This window comes from Thamnophis sirtalis, unplaced genomic scaffold (assembly GCF_051295495.1).
Source record: "Thamnophis sirtalis isolate CommonGarterSnake01/CBP01778 unplaced genomic scaffold, rThaSir2_p1.2 scaffold_4, whole genome shotgun sequence".
Lineage (NCBI taxonomy): Eukaryota > Metazoa > Chordata > Lepidosauria > Squamata > Natricidae > Thamnophis > Thamnophis sirtalis.
Window position 1 is genome coordinate 2,758,733 of NW_028261384.1, and position 15,033 is coordinate 2,773,765.

The 15,033-nt window shown below is 47.9% G+C and overlaps 1 protein-coding gene across 1 annotated transcript; it reads right to left on the reverse strand.

Annotated features, from left to right (window-relative positions):
• Positions 1–5,850: 5,850 nt before the first annotated feature.
• On the reverse strand, positions 5,851–11,726 carry TMEM129 (transmembrane protein 129, E3 ubiquitin ligase). Its single transcript, XM_014074632.2, has 4 exons — positions 11,446–11,726; positions 10,108–10,585; positions 9,065–9,224; positions 5,851–7,743 (listed from the first exon to the last, which is right to left on the reverse strand). The coding sequence occupies exons 1-4, from the start codon at positions 11,663–11,665 to the stop codon at positions 7,495–7,497; spliced, it is 1,107 nt and encodes a 368-aa protein (XP_013930107.2). The 5' UTR covers positions 11,666–11,726; the 3' UTR covers positions 5,851–7,494.
• Positions 11,727–15,033: the final 3,307 nt, after the last annotated feature.

A 15,033-nucleotide genomic window follows, 5' to 3' on the forward strand; every position in this document is an offset into this window, starting at 1 on the left:
GCGGTTTACAGAGAGTCAGCATATTGCCCCCAACAATCTGGGTCCTCATTTTACCCACCTCGGAAGGATGGAAGGCTGAGTCAACCCTGAGCCGGTGAGATTTGAACCGCTGACCTGCTGATCTAGCAGTAGCCTGCAGTGCTGCATTTAACCACTGCGCCACCTTGGCTCTAACCTTGGTTCTAGCACCGATGACGTTCCCTAGCTGGGTCGTGAAATGTTTGCGAAAAAAGGCCCAAGTTCAGAGAGCACCAAGGACCCCACCGTCCTCCTCCATCTCCCCTTTCCCCCCCTCTCTCCTCAAATGCTCCTCTTCCTCCTCAAATCCTGCTCCATTCTAGAACGGATGACGTTCCCTAGTTGAGTCCTGAAATGTATGCCTAAAACAAGGACCAAGCTCAGATTGAGCACCAAGGACCCCCCACAGTTGTTCTCCACTCTTCCCTCCTCCTCTTCTCTGCAGACTCTTCCGTTCTAGTACTGATGATGCTCCCCAGTTGGGTCATGAAACATCTGTGGGAAAACAAATGACTTCAAAAAGGACCAAGGATCCCACAGTCCTCCTCCTCCTCCTCCTCCTCTGCACATACCATTCCCTTTTAGCACTGATGGTGTTCCCTAATTGGGTCATAAAATGTCTCCCAAGAAAACCAGCCAGCTCAGAGAGCACCAAGGAACAAATATTCTCATCTGTCGGTGTTTTTTACTTGGCTTGTTCAGATATTTCCTAGGGGTGCCTCTTGTTTCCTAAAAGCTTGTTTCGATTAGGTGCTACTGTTGTTCGTTCCTTCTTCTGCATTTAACTGTAGGTTGCGTGGGAGGAGAAGCCATGTCTGTACTGTGTCCAAAATAAATAATCTGATAGCCCCTTTTCCAACTCGAACAGATTTTATTAAAAAGTTATCAGCTTTTGGGAGCTCCAGAAAGCCGATGCCGTTCAACACAATTTGTGAGTTGGGAATAATAAGAATGGTGTTATCCTTCCCAACTCCCCAACAATTTCCTGATAGGACGAGTCCGGCTGTGAGTTTACTTCTTACCCCCCCCCCCTTTTTCAGCAAACAATATCAGCTCTGCCCTCGTACAATCGTGGTGGCATGCACTGCGTTATATTGACAGCAAAGTCCCTCTTGTTATTTTAGACGGATTACACAAATGAGATTAGGCTTGCCAGGTGTGGAAAGTACAAACCGGCCTATTCTGGCTTTGCGCTTTCCATCTTGTCACCTTAAGGTCTCCAGCTTCTTGTGCTGAAGTTGCACTTCATTGTATGAAGGTCAGTTAAGAGTGTGTGCAAGGTTTTGGCTGCAAACTGGAAAAGATGTTGTCAAATGCAGAGAGGTCGCATTGTCCTGGCAAGAGAGGTAGCTGCTTTCATGAGCTTGGAACCAGTATAGTTTGTTCAGTTAGAGCTGCTTTCATGAGCATTAAAGCCTCTTTTTTTTGGATGTTGTAGCTGTTTAACAAGCTGTAAACCAGTGCTGGGTGGTTAAGATACAGCTGCTTTAATGGGCTTGGGGCCAATGCAGGATTGAGATGTAGCTGGCTTTCATAGGCTTTGAATTTGTGCTGGGGTGTTGAGGTGTAGGTGCTTTAATGAGCTTGGAACCAGTACATGTTGAGATATAGTTGCTTTAATGAAAATTTAAACAGTGTTGGGTGTTAAGATGTAGCTGTTTAACAAGTTGCAAATCAGTGTTGAATTGTTAATATATAGCTGCTGTAATGGGCTTGCTGGGATTTTGCTGGGATTTTGAGATGTAGCTGTTTTCATGAGTTTCCAACCAGTGATGGGTTGTTGCGATGTAGCTGCTTTTATGAGCTTGAAAGCAGGTGTTGAGACAGAAGTGCTTTAATGAGCTTTGAACTAGTGCTAGCTTAATTGAAATACAGCTGCTTTCATGAGCATTAAAGCCGTGTTGGATGTTGAAATGTAGCTGTTTTCATAGGCTTCAAATTTGTGCTGGGATGATGAGATGTAGGTGCTTTAATGAGCTTGGAAACAGCACAGGTTGCTGAGATCTAGTTACCTTAATGAGCATTAAAGCGGTGCTGGATGTCACTAAATGAACTGTTATAAGTTGAAGACTACCAAGACTTCTCATTTAGTATTCCTTGGGGGATTGGAGAACGGAAGCAAAACAGTTTTTGCGCTACCTCAACACTGCCTAAACCAGTTGTCAAGTTGTCAGTCCTTCAGAGGACCATTTGCAGTCCACACAACTTGGCATACGGTGGCTTTCTTCAAATCGAGCAACTTGAAAAATGTGTGGACTCCGATTCCCCTGCCAGCATGGGGAATTCTGGGAGTTGAATTCCTGACATGCTGGTTGGACAATTCTGGGAACAGAACACTGCACATTTTCCCACAGGGCAACCATCCGTTGTGGTGTCATTTCCTTTTGTGTGACTGATCAACACAAGAAGGACTTCATGTTGATGATTATTATTTTTTTTGAAAGTCCGCAGTACGGGCTGAGACCAAACAATTTGTATTTTTGCCCCAAATATCCTAATCTTTCCTAAAAAATTATCATCAACTTTTAGCGCTGATTATAAAAGCTCTCCACCCCCCACCTCCAGCCCCCCCAGGAAGGACGTAAACTTCGCAAGTCCGTCTTGTTCTTCCTTTTCGAAATTAAACAATTAAAATTTGCTTTTAAAACACTTCAAGTAGTCCTCGACTTACAACCATTTATTTACCCACTATTTGAAGTTACCATTTGAAAAAAAAGTGATTTGCAGCTAGTCCTTGCACATATGACCGGTCCCCGCACTTACAACTGTCAGAGTATTTTACGTGGTCACATGATCAATCTCCAGGCACCTGGCAATGGTATGTGTTTATTGTTCTTTACAACCTTCCCAGCCAGCCTCCCAACAAGCATGGTGACTGGGGGAAAGCTCAATTCGCTTAACAAGTGCATGATTCACTTAACAACCGTGGCAAAATAAGGTAAAGTTGGGTGTGACTCACTTAGCAACCAACTTGCTTGGCAATGGGAAATTTCTAATCTGGGGTCCTTGGTGCGCTCTAGTGAGACATTTCATGGCCAAACTGGGTAACTCTTCTGACCGAGGATTCCGGAGAGCCTGAAGGAAACTCCTGGTCCCAACAAAAAAAAACCCTTTTATTAATTGACTGTGAATTCTGCTCCTTCCCATCCAGCAAAGTCTTTCAAAGGAGGATTTACGGTCACAGACCTTATCTGGCTTGGAGAGCTGCCAGGCTGAGATCTGCAGAACTTGGCCAGGAGTCTCGGAGAGTCACGAACCAATTAAGCAAACTAATTGTCTCCTGCAAACTCCACTCCCCTGTCGGTCCTCTTTTATGTTCTCTGGGAGGGGCCATTCACCATCCACCTGTGGCCTCACTCCCAAGTCGGCCCCTGTTCTTTAGCTCTTCCTTTCGTCTGGCCTCTCTGCACATGTGCACACTGGGAACAGGCTCCAGCTGTTCTTCTGCCCCAGATAACTGTCAGACAGCCCTGGCCCCCCTCTCTGCCACCGACACAGAGCCCTCATCCGAGCCTTCCCCAGACTCCAGGACCGGCCCATGTTCCCCACCAACCTGCTCACTGTCTTAAGGCTGCTGGCGAGCCACGACAGTAGCGTCATCAGTGCAATCCCAATTGTGGTTGTAAGTTGAGGACTGCTTAGCCTTGTTCCCACATCATGTTCGCTTTGAATTTCGGAGTCAATTTTGGGAGCCAGGGATAGAAACGACTAAGAAGCTGGAAAAAAAGTTTTTAAATGGAGTTAATAAAAGTACAATGTCACACAAGTTCCCGACCACAAACCATGGAAAAGATGTGTTTAGTGGCAGGCAGGCTGAATCCATTTGCAGCCACAAAATGAAACGCCCAACGGAGTGGTCATCTTGGGTCTTCCTTTGGCCACCCAGCAAAGGTGGCTGCTGACTTTTCAAACACCAGGCGTGCACAAGTGCATGTGTGGCATGTTGGCATCCCTGCGGCACACACAAACGCACCTCCTTCGGCAGTGCCCAGAATAAATATACCATTCGATCCTGTGTGTTTCTGGCCCTTTGCAGAAAACCATCTCATGCAGTCTAAAGAAAAGAATATATATTTGCACGTCTTTTCCCACAAGTTACAAATATATATATATATATATATATATATATATATATATATATATATATATATATATATATATATATATATATATATATATATATATATATATATATATATATATATATATATATATATATATATATATATATATATATATATATATATATATATATATATATATATATATATATATATATATATATATATACTTGTGGGAAAAGACGTGCAAATATTCTGCTAGATGCTTTTTTTATACAATCAACACCTGAACGGCTCTGCAGACACTAGCTATACCGTAAGTCCTTCACTTACGACCATTCATTTATTGACCAACTTTAGGATAGCACTGAAACAACTGGCTTAACTTCTAGTTTTCACACTTATAACCACTGCATCATCCCCACAATCACGAATCAGAATTCAGGCACTTTACAACTAGCTCATGTTTTATGGCCCCATTTCCTGACCCTCCCAACAAGCAAGAGTCAGCGGGGCAAAGCAAGATTCGCTTAACGACCACATGGTTCAGTGAACAACCACACAGGTTTTGCAATGATCATGACGACAGGTGGTAAAAAACGGCAAATTTCACTTTAAAACAGCTTGCCTTGGCTTAACCACAGGTTCAATTGTGGCCATAAGTCAAGGACCCCTTCTATAAAGGACCTGTATAGAAAGTTTACTGAAAATTATATTCTTAAGGCAACCCTCTCTCCTCGCCCATCCAGATGGTATTTTAAAAAACATTACAGTGGGATTTTAAGGTAACAATTAGCGGGTAATAGAAGTAGTCAAACCTATGTAATGACTTGAGATATCAATATATATATATATATATTTATGAAAGGAACTAAAGTGATAGTTGGTGCAAAAATCTTATTAACACATGATCGGGATAATGTGGATTATTATGTAGCTTTTAAATGTTCAATTATAAGAACAGATGCATTCGGCATTATTTCTTTCTTCTTTTTTGGACGGAGACGATGCCTTCGTAACAAAGAACCTTTTTTTTTCTGCAGTTTGTAAACTAGCCAAGATTGTAAAGAGATTTCTCAGCAATAAAAAAAAAGCCCCTTTTTAAATTAGATTGCGTCTGCGGCCCATTCTTGTGACCTGTTGGCTGAGACTCTGTTCTGCCCAAGGAAAGTCTTTTGGTGCAGTTAGTTAACAAGAATTTCACGTCATCCCTGAGTTTACAACTATTACTTAAACTGTCGTTCAAAATGAGAGCACCGGAAAAAAATATAATTTACAACTCGTCCTCCCGCTTAAGTTTCCTTTATATTGCATCGCCTATAAACTATTTGCTATCAAAATGCAACAGGCCTCAATGTACAACAGATCATCTAATCACTGTTTGAAGTTACTACTGTTGAAAAAAGCCACTTAAGGCCATTTTTCCACACGGCTGTGGCAGCATCCCCCGTCACATGATAAAAAAATCCAGACGCTTGGCATCTGACTCATATTTACGACAGTTGTAGTGATCCTCTTTTGCAACCTTCTGATGAACAAATCGATGGGGAAAATGGGAGTCACATGGCAAACTTTACAACTGCCGGAATTCGCTTAAAAACTGCCAGGCAAAACTCACTTAAAATCATTATTGATTAGCAACGGAAAGTTTGGCCTCAAACTGTGGTCGTAAGTCGAAGGCCACCTGTATAAATGAATTTGAAATCGAAGGGAATAGTAGTAACAGGACTCAAACTCCGGAGGAATAAAATAACACAAGAATTGTTCGAGCTCAAAGTGGCAAAAAAATTTATTCGGTAGAACAAACAGGATCGCACGTAAATATAATACTGGATAATACTTTCCCAAAAATTCTCAACTGAAATTATTCATTTTTAATAAGTTTAATAAGTTCTATTTCACTTCTTCAAATAAAAATTTCTCCTGTTCTATTGTACAAACCAGGGGGCGGGGGGGGTTGATTTAAAACAACTAGGTTTAGCCAGAATTCTCAGCGGCGTTTGTACAGCCTGGGAAATTCTGGGAATTAAAGTCTACACACCTGGGGGAAACCTAGGTGTGTTATTCTAAGGTGCAGTTTGTGCCCCATTTTCACATAACCAGCTGCATTTGCGAAACCAACATCTTTTTGCTGGCGTGCCTCCTCCAGACCGAAGGTGAATTCATGAAATTTGGGGTGTGCGCGTGTGTGGGGAAAAAAACCGGACAGGAACTGAACTGATTATTTTAAAAATTTAAAGAAAATAAATTAATTAAAAGTTACAAGGATGTTTGTGGAGGAGACGGGGCGGGGGGGGGGGAGCTGGCACTTAAGGGGCACTTTAAAAATCTCTTCGCTTGAGATAATAGCATGTTGTTTCTCAAACTTGGCACTTGAAGAGGGGTGGACTACAACTCCCAGACTTAAAGCATGCTGGCTGGGGGATTCTGGGAGTGAAGTCCACCTATTTTCAAGTTCCTGAGATTTTTAGACCCCCCCCTATCTCAACCCAAAGACGAATAGAAACTAATCAAAAAACTCAACTTCAGCTCAAACTTAAATTCATCTCTCTGACAAACAATTGTTGGCTCGTATTTGTTGTACTAATAAAGGAATTCCACTTCCATTTGCCCTTTGCAAAGGATACCGACTGAATAATACACTTGGTGAACCCGAGTTAAGAAACCGTCAGAAAGAGACAATTTCAAGTATATCATTCTCCCTTTTTTTTTTTTCCCACCCAAAGTTCAGCCTTCATAAATCACTAAAAAAAAAAAGTGATTTTTAATCCCACCAGTTCCCAGGCCGTTAATCCGTTTCCTTTCCCGAGAAAAAGTCTCCGGAAACACTGCAATAATTTAGATAATCATCCTACATATATATATATAGATAGAGAGATCTATCTTTTAATGCCGCTAAGAGAGGATTTGCAGACTTGGTCTGAATCCGAGAAGTGCATGAGAACGTTAAAGAGTTTGTCGCAGCGAATCCGTCGCCGTCATTCCTGTTTCCAGGATTGCAAAGTTTGGGGAAAAAAAAAAAAGGGAATTGCGGACTAAGGCGGAGTGTGGAACAACTCACCAAATCCAGTCCCGATTTAGAAGGCAAAGAAAAAAAAATCCCTTCCTTGTTTTTGACTTGGCATTCTAAAGTAGTGTTTCTCAAGCTCGACCCCTTTAAGAGGGAGGGACTTCAACTCCAGGGATTCTGGGAGTTGAAGTCCACCCACTTTAAAGGGGCGGCGCTCGTGAAATACCGGAGACTTAAAAAACGCCGCATTCAAAAAGAGAAGAATGGAACGGGGTTTGAAAAGGCATCAAAAAGGGGGGAGATTATGGAAATAATCTATCCTGCAAAGACAATCCCGGGAGCTATAAGACCACAAACGCTGCGGTCGGTTGCATATTTCCTCTTGTCTCTCTGCGCGCCTCCCCGTCACTCCAAGAAGCAGACGTCCAAAATGCAGAATTTGGCCCGGCAGGTGGGACAAGGCACGTGGCTGGAGAGCCAGGTCTCCGGGTGCTGCTGGTCCTGTTGGCTGGCAAACCATTTGCCCATGCAGAGCAGGCACCACATGGGGTAGCAGAAACAGAGCTGGCATATGCCCTCGTCCGGCTCGTCGCAGTTCTTCAGCAGTTTGACGTTGGCCGGGGACTGCATGCAGCCGATGCAGAGGTCCAGCTCCTGCAGGGGGAGGAAGAAGCAGGGAGGTCATTAAGGAGACTCCTCAGACAGGGTTCGCAACTTGGGAGTCCTCCTGGACCCACAGCTGACCTTTGAACATCATTTGTCAGCTGTGACCAGGGGGGCATTTGCCCAGGTTCGCCTGGTACACCAGTTGCGTCCCTACCTGAACCGGGAGGCCCTCACAACAGTCACTCGTGCCCTTGTGACCTCTAGGCTGGAATACTGTAATGTGCTCTACATGGGGCTGCCCTTGAAGAGCATTCGGCGACTTCAGCTAGTCCAGAATGCGGCTGCGCGAGCGATTGTGGCTGCACCTCGCTTCACCCACGTTACATCTATCCTCCGCGAGCTGCACTGGCTGCCTGTCGATCTCCGGGTGCGCTTCAAGGGGCTACTTATCACCTATAAAGCCCTTCATGGTAGTGGGCCTGGGTACTTGAGAGACCCCCTACTGCCAATTACCTCCACTAGACCGATACGATCGCATCGATTAGGCCTCCTCCGAATTCCATCTTCTAGCCAGTGCAAACTGGCAACTACCCGGAGGAGAGCCTTCTCGGTGGTTGCTCCGTCCCTTTGGAACGAACTCCCCGTAGAAATTCGGACCCTCACCACCCTCCAATCCTTCTGCGCTGCTTTGAAGATCTGGCTGGCCTGGGGTTAAGATTCCAACCCCACCCGAATTGTGTGACTGTTGTCCTCTCTTTTAATATGTTGTATTGTTTCCATATTGGAATACTGTTTGTCTTTCCCCCCCTCCCTTTCTGAATTGTGAGCCGCCCTGAGTCCCCCCAGGGAAAAGGGTGGCATACAAATAAAGGAAATTCAAATTCAAATTCTGAGCGGGGGTGGTTTCCTTGCAGACGTCTCAGGACCCAACTGAGTAACATCATCAGTGCTAGAAGGGAGAGGAAATTGTGGAGAGAGAGGAAGAGCAGGAGGAGGAGGACTGTGGCTGAGCTGCGTGGGTTTCTTGCAGAAAACGTTTCGTGACCCAACTAGGGAACATCAGGAAGGAAGGAACGGTGGGGGGGGGTGTCTTTGGTGCTCCCCAAGGTTTCGTCACAGACATCTCTTGACCCCACTAGGTAACGTCATCAGTGGCACAGGGGAGTGTGCAGAAGCAGAGAGCAAAATCCCCCTCCCTTCCAGCAAACAAGGATGGCCTGTATTTACGACAACCCCAACACCCTTCCCAGGTGCCTCTCCGAAAACCCCATGTCGAAAGGGAAAGCGGATCCGCTCAACGCCCGAACCGGTCGTGGGGGCCGAGGACTGCCTGTCACCCCGCCGGCAACTGGACCAGATGGAAACTCACCTGGTCGCTGGGAACCAGGTAAGGTGGGTTCTTCTCCACCAGGGAGATGAAGGTCTCCAGAAAGAGGTCACTCAGGGTCTGGTGGATGACCACGTTGGCCGCGTTACGGATCGGGGCCCGGAGCTTCTCCTGCAGCTCCCTGTATTCCGACGAGTTGAGCCTGTCGGGAAAACAAAGACCAGATCCCGATTCTGGGAATAAACGGCGCTGAATTTCAAAATAAACAAGAAACCGGCATGGTTTTTTGAACTCAGGCAGCCCCTGAGTTAAAGGCGATTCACTTTGTGGACGGTCCCAGGTTACGACGGCCCTGGAAACAGGAAAAAGGGCCTCGGGAGCCTTTTTTTTCACACTTACGACCGTCACGGGATTTACATTCGGAGGCTAGTCAAAGCGGCTCGAATCTGTGGCAGACGGATCATCCTGGGTTCCTACAATCCCCTTTTGCGACAGGGAAGGCTGATTCACTTAACAACCATGTGACTCAATGTACGACCACGATCGAGTCCCAAATTTCTACTGTTAAGCCAGACATTTGTGAAGTGAGCTTTGCCCCACTGGATGGCCTTTCTCGACACAGGGGTTAAGCGAATCTCTGCGGTTGTTAAGTGAAGTCACATGGCGTTAAGTGAAGCTGGCTTCCACCCTTGACATAGCTGAATAGGTCGCAAAGAAGAATCACGTGACCCAAGGATGTTGCAGTTGCCATAAATACGAGCAAACTGCCAGGGCATCTGAATTTTGATTTCGCGACTGCGGGGATGCGGTCACTTACTTAACGGCCATGTAATAAAAACCTGCTTGGATTCATTTAACAACCGTGTGATTAAAAACTGCGAAGATTTACTTAACTGGGGGCAAGAACCGTTGTAATATGGGGAAAACCTCAACCAGCCACAAAATAGAAATTTGTGGCCGTAAATTGAGGACCGCCTGCATAAATGGAACCGCCAGAGAAGTTGACCCACCGTTGCTAAATCTCATCGGCTCCGAATTCAAATTAATACCCCCCACCCCTACCCAGATCCATGGAGAACCGTTACCGGATGTCGAAGGGTTTGACGTGGGGATTGACGCTGGCCACGCGGATGGTGAGGAACTGAGCCGGCATGCCAGCCTCCGGCAAGATCTCCTGCTGCCTCGAGGCTATGACGGACATCTCGATGTCCCTTTGTGGGGCCACGTGGAAGGAGTAAGTGGTCACTTTGATAACCCAGCTGTCGGTCACAATCAGGCGGCCCCCCGGCGGCCCCGTGGCAAACTTATCGATCCGCCGGAATTCGGTGTCGATGGAGGAGGCCACGGTCTGCCAGGTGCCGTGGGGTGCCAGGGCGTAGCAGGAGAGGTTCTGGACCAGCGGGTGGCGGGACCAGCCGTCCCGAGACCAGAGGAAGGCGAAGGTGACTGCGAGGATCAGGAGGAGGAGGGCTCCCACGAAGAAAGTTTTCCACAGCTCTGACGCCTCGGAGATGGTGCTCAGCTGTTTTTCGGGCGCCGCAAAGCACATTCCAAAGTAGTAGCCTAAGGAAGAGAAAGGTCGGTTCGTCTTTCTTTCCCTCCCTCCCTCCTTTCTCTTTCTCTCTCCCCCTCCTTTTCCTTTCTTTCTCTTTCATTAGCTCCTTAATTCTTTCCGCCTGTTTTTCTTCCTCGTTCCTTTTCCTTACCTTCATTCTGTTTTACTGTCCTTCCTTCCTCTTCCTCACCTGCCTCCCCCCTCCTTGGGGTTCCCCCCTCCCCTTTCATACACAACCTGCCTCTCCCCCCCCCCTCTTGGGGATTCTCTCGCTCCCTCTCCTTGGGGTCCCCCTCCTCTTTTTCCTGCCCCTCCCAAGCTGAATGTGGGGGTCCAGAGCCAGATCCTAAGCAGTGGTTGGGGGGAGGGCGGACAGTCCTCCCTCCCCCTTTCCCCCCACATCCTTGAGAGGCTTCACTCTTCGTCCCCATCTCTCTTTTCTCCTACCTGCCCCCCTCTTGGTGGCGGCTCTCCCTCCCTCCCCTTGGGGTTCCCCCTTCTCTTTCCCCCCCCACAGCTGAATGTGGGGGTTCAGAGCCAGACGCTAAGCGGCGGCGGGACAGTGACCCCCCCTCCTCCTTTCTCCTTCCCCCTCCCTGTCCCAGCTCTTGGGGGGGCTCGACTCTCCCTCCCTCGGGGCCCCCTTTCCCTTTCTCCTCCCCCCCCCGCAGCTGAATGAAAGGACCCAGAGCCCCAGGGGCTAAGGAGGGGGGTCGGCCCACCCCTTCTCCCCTCCCTGGCCCCCCACTTGGGGGGGTACCTCCCTCCCTCCCTTGCCGCTCCCCCTCCCTCCCTGCCTGCACTCCCTTTCCAAGGGGGGGTGTCTCCCCTCCTCCTTCCCCCTCCCCCCCCCCGGGAAGCCCCTCACCCAAGGGCAGGGCGGCGTGGGCCAGGAGGGTGCCGGTGCCCCTCCGCAGGTGGTAGTGGACGAAAGCCACGTCCTCGCTTCCCAGCCAGTTGCCCAGCAGGTTCTGCACCGTCAGGCCGGCCAGGTGGAACTCGCAGGGAGGGAAGATGAAGCAGAAGGCCATCACCAGGTAGGCCAGCGTGAAGGTGGCCGCCGCGGGGGCCTCCATGGAGCCCCCCATAAACCTCCCCGCGCGGGTGACGGCGGGAGATGTAGTCCGTCCGCACTCCGCCGCCGCCTCCTCTTCCTCTTCCCGCCGCTGCTCTCGCCCGAAGTCCTCCTTCCGCGCGGGGAACTCTGGGAGCTGCAGTCGCAGGTGGCTCTCCGCTCTCGAAGCCTCTAAGCCGGCGGAAGCAGGGCGCGAGGCCTTTTGGGAGCTGGAGTCCCTCCTTCTGCTCCTCCTCCTCTTTCCGACTCACGCCCTCCTAAGGGGCGGGGGGGGACTTCCGCCGGCGGAATCAACGCGCGAGGCATTCTGGGTGGGTTGAAGTCCTTCATCTCGGCCAGGTATATACGCTCGAGTTGCGAATGGCTTCCGCCGGCGGAAGTGACGCGCGGAGCCCCCCTCTGGTGTTTGAAGTCCCTCCTCCCGTTTGATTGACCTGACAGGAAAAAAAAGGGGGGGGAGCTTACTCCGGGAATGCCGGGAGATGTAGTCTGTCTCCTCTCCTCAGGCCCGCTTTAGCGCGCGTGACTTCTCACGCGAGGAACTCTGGGAGTTGAAGTCTCCCTGCCTCTTCCCGCTTCCCCAGCTCCTTCTGTAGCGCTTGGAAATTCTTTGTTGCAAGTTGGATTTCGAGGGTTTGCAAATCTCGCCCTCTTCCCGGGGCCAAATTGCCCTTTGGGGGGTCCCTGGATGGTTTGAATGGGGCCCAACAGCCCAATTTGCCTCGCAGAAGTGATTTGCGCCCTGTACGTTTAATAATACAGTCCCGGACCTACGACGGTTCGTTTAGTGGCCACTCTGAAGGAGATAAATAAGAAGTAACCCTTTTATATAAAAGTGCAAAATGGTGTGAGACTCTTGGTGTTGTTTTTCCCTCTCCGTTGCAATTATTAAACACAAGTGTAAGCGGTGACGACAATACAGGATGACCTGCTAAAATTCCTTGGAAATGCAGAAAGATAATTCGGAAGACAAGGACACCAGTTGGCGAGATGGGAACATCTGCTGCCTAGAATGGAATAACAAAGTGGCAGAGATAAGATAAAGGGATCTGCAGGAAGAGTCACGCTGACCTCTTGAAATGTGAATTAACTTCCAAGAATGACTGTGAAGATGGAGGGGGGGGGGGCTCCTTGTACTCAACCCATTGGGAATAGCAATAGCAATAGCAGCTAGACTTATATGCCGCTTCATAGGGCTTTCAGCCCTCTCTAAGCGGTTTACAGAGTCAGCATATATTGCCCCCAACAACAATCCGGGTCCTCATTTCACCCACCTCGGAAGGATGGAAGGCTGAGTCAACCTTGAGCCTGGTGAGATTTGAACCGCCGAACTGCAGAACTGCAGTCAGCTGAAGTAGCAGTGCTGCATTTAACCACTGCGCCACCTCGGCTCTGGGAGTCTGGGAAGGCTGCGCATGACGCCACTATTTAATTTCTTTGCAATAAACCTTTGAATTGTGAACCAGGTGCATCTTTCACATTGTGAGCATAAGAATTGGGTTTTAATCTGTCACAGTTCCAAGTTATTCAAAAGGGGGGGGGCTGCTTTTTGCATGACTGTCGCATTAGTCCTCTGGTCACATGATCAACTTTTGGCAGCTGACTCATCTTTATGACGGTCCTAGCATCCCTGATCTCCTTTTGCAATCTTCTCACCAGCCAGGAGGCCAACTCGCTTAACAACAGCCTCACTAATTAAACAAGTGCAGCCGTCCTCTTAACCAGTGTCCAGAAAGCTCATCAAATTGTCATGATTAGTGACAGAAATTTGGGTCTCGACTGTTGGTCGTAAGTTGAGGAAGTTGTTGTGAAAAGAAACTGAGCAGTTTCTGGATCTTGCAGGGATTTTTTGCAACTCTGCTGTGGCTGGAGTTTTGTTTTGTTTTTCTTTCCCCCATTTTATCTTAAATCCCTTAGCTCTCCTGGTGGCCTCCCATCCCAAACAGGCCATTGTTTTTCCTTGTTAATGCTACACAGGGCTATGTCAAACCTCCCTCCAGTCACGCTTGGCTTCTAATGAAGGTTTAAACTTCCTTCAAGCCCAGAATATATATTTTTTTCCATTTTAATCTTGGCTCTCCTGATAGCCTCCAATTCCAAACAGGTCTCCACCCCCACCCCCACCTGAGCTACATCAAACCACCCTCTGATCAAGCTTGACTTCCTAATTCAGCTTTGAGGCGAGATTCTCTTCCAATTTAAATTTCCCAATTTATTCTAAGGCCCTTGGCTCTCCTGGTGGCCTCCCATCCCAAACAGGCCATTGTTTTTCCTTGTTAATGCTACACAGGGCTATGTCAAACCTCCCTCCAGTCACGCTTGGCTTCTAATGAAGGTTTAAACTTCCTTCAAGCCCAGAATATATATTTTTTTCCATTTTAATCTTGGCTCTCCTGATAGCCTCCAATTCCAAACAGGTCTCCACCCCCACCCCCACCTGAGCTACATCAAACCACCCTCTGATCAAGCTTGACTTCCTAATTCAGCTTTGAGGTGAGATTCTCTTCCAATTTAAACTTCCCAATTTATTCTAAGGCCCTTGGCTCTCCTGGTGGTGTCCCATCCCAGACCTCAAGAGACCTCTTTTCTAGGTCAGCTTGGCAACCAGCCATGTTGCCAGATTCACTGAGCGACCGCATGATTAATTTATGAACTGAAGCGGATTCACTTAACATTGGGGCAAGAAATGTCATAAAAATGGGGAAAAAGTTCACTTAACAAATGTTTTGCTTAGCCACAAAGATTTGGGGTCAATTGTGGTCCTTAATCCAAGGAGTAGATGTATGGGCCCCAGTTAGGACTTGGATTTAATTGTTTTTCGGGATGTGGCAGCTGTGCTTTGCAAGGTTTGTGCTTGCTCAGAAATGTCATTCTTTCTTTCTATCTTTTTCTTTTTCTCTCCATTTCCTCTCCCTTGTACTCTTCCTTTTCTTTTTTCTTCCTTCTTTCTATCCATCCTTCCCTCTCTCCTTCCTTTTTCTTTCGTCTCTACCCTACCTTCCCTCTATCCTTTCCCTCTCTTCATCTCTCTCTTTCCTTTCCATCCCGTGAGAACGGATGGAACGTTGCTCCTTTATCAGCCGCATGAGAAGAATCCAAAAACCCTCTGAGTCGATGGCTCTTAGTGGAAGCCTCACCAGCAAGGCCAAACCGAAACCACAAACGACCCAGAGGCTAATCACTCTGTGTGCGTGTCAGGGAGAGCCGAACGTTCACGGGCAAATTGTAAAGGACAAGATAAGGCGGATCCTGTTGTAACCAGGCAGGGGGTCATCATGTTCCTCATGAACACAGAATGTAAGGGATTGTAAGGCAACACGGATCTTAGGCGTGGTGCGTATTGCGTGGAACATGTCTGAATGCCTTGTGTGGAACCTGAAG

Excerpts from the sequence above, each read along its gene's own strand:
- TMEM129 (XM_014074632.2), bottom strand. The coding sequence starts at position 11,665 with ATGGGGGGCTCCATGGAGGCCCCCGCGGCGGCCACCTTCACGCTGGCC. Across the intron at positions 10,586-11,445 it reads CCACGCCGCCCTGCCCTTGG|GCTACTACTTTGGAATGTGC; the intron begins GTGAGGGGCTTC and ends TCTCTTCCTTAG. Across the intron at positions 9,225-10,107 it reads GTCAAACCCTTCGACATCCG|GCTCAACTCGTCGGAATACA; the intron begins GTAACGGTTCTC and ends TTTTCCCGACAG.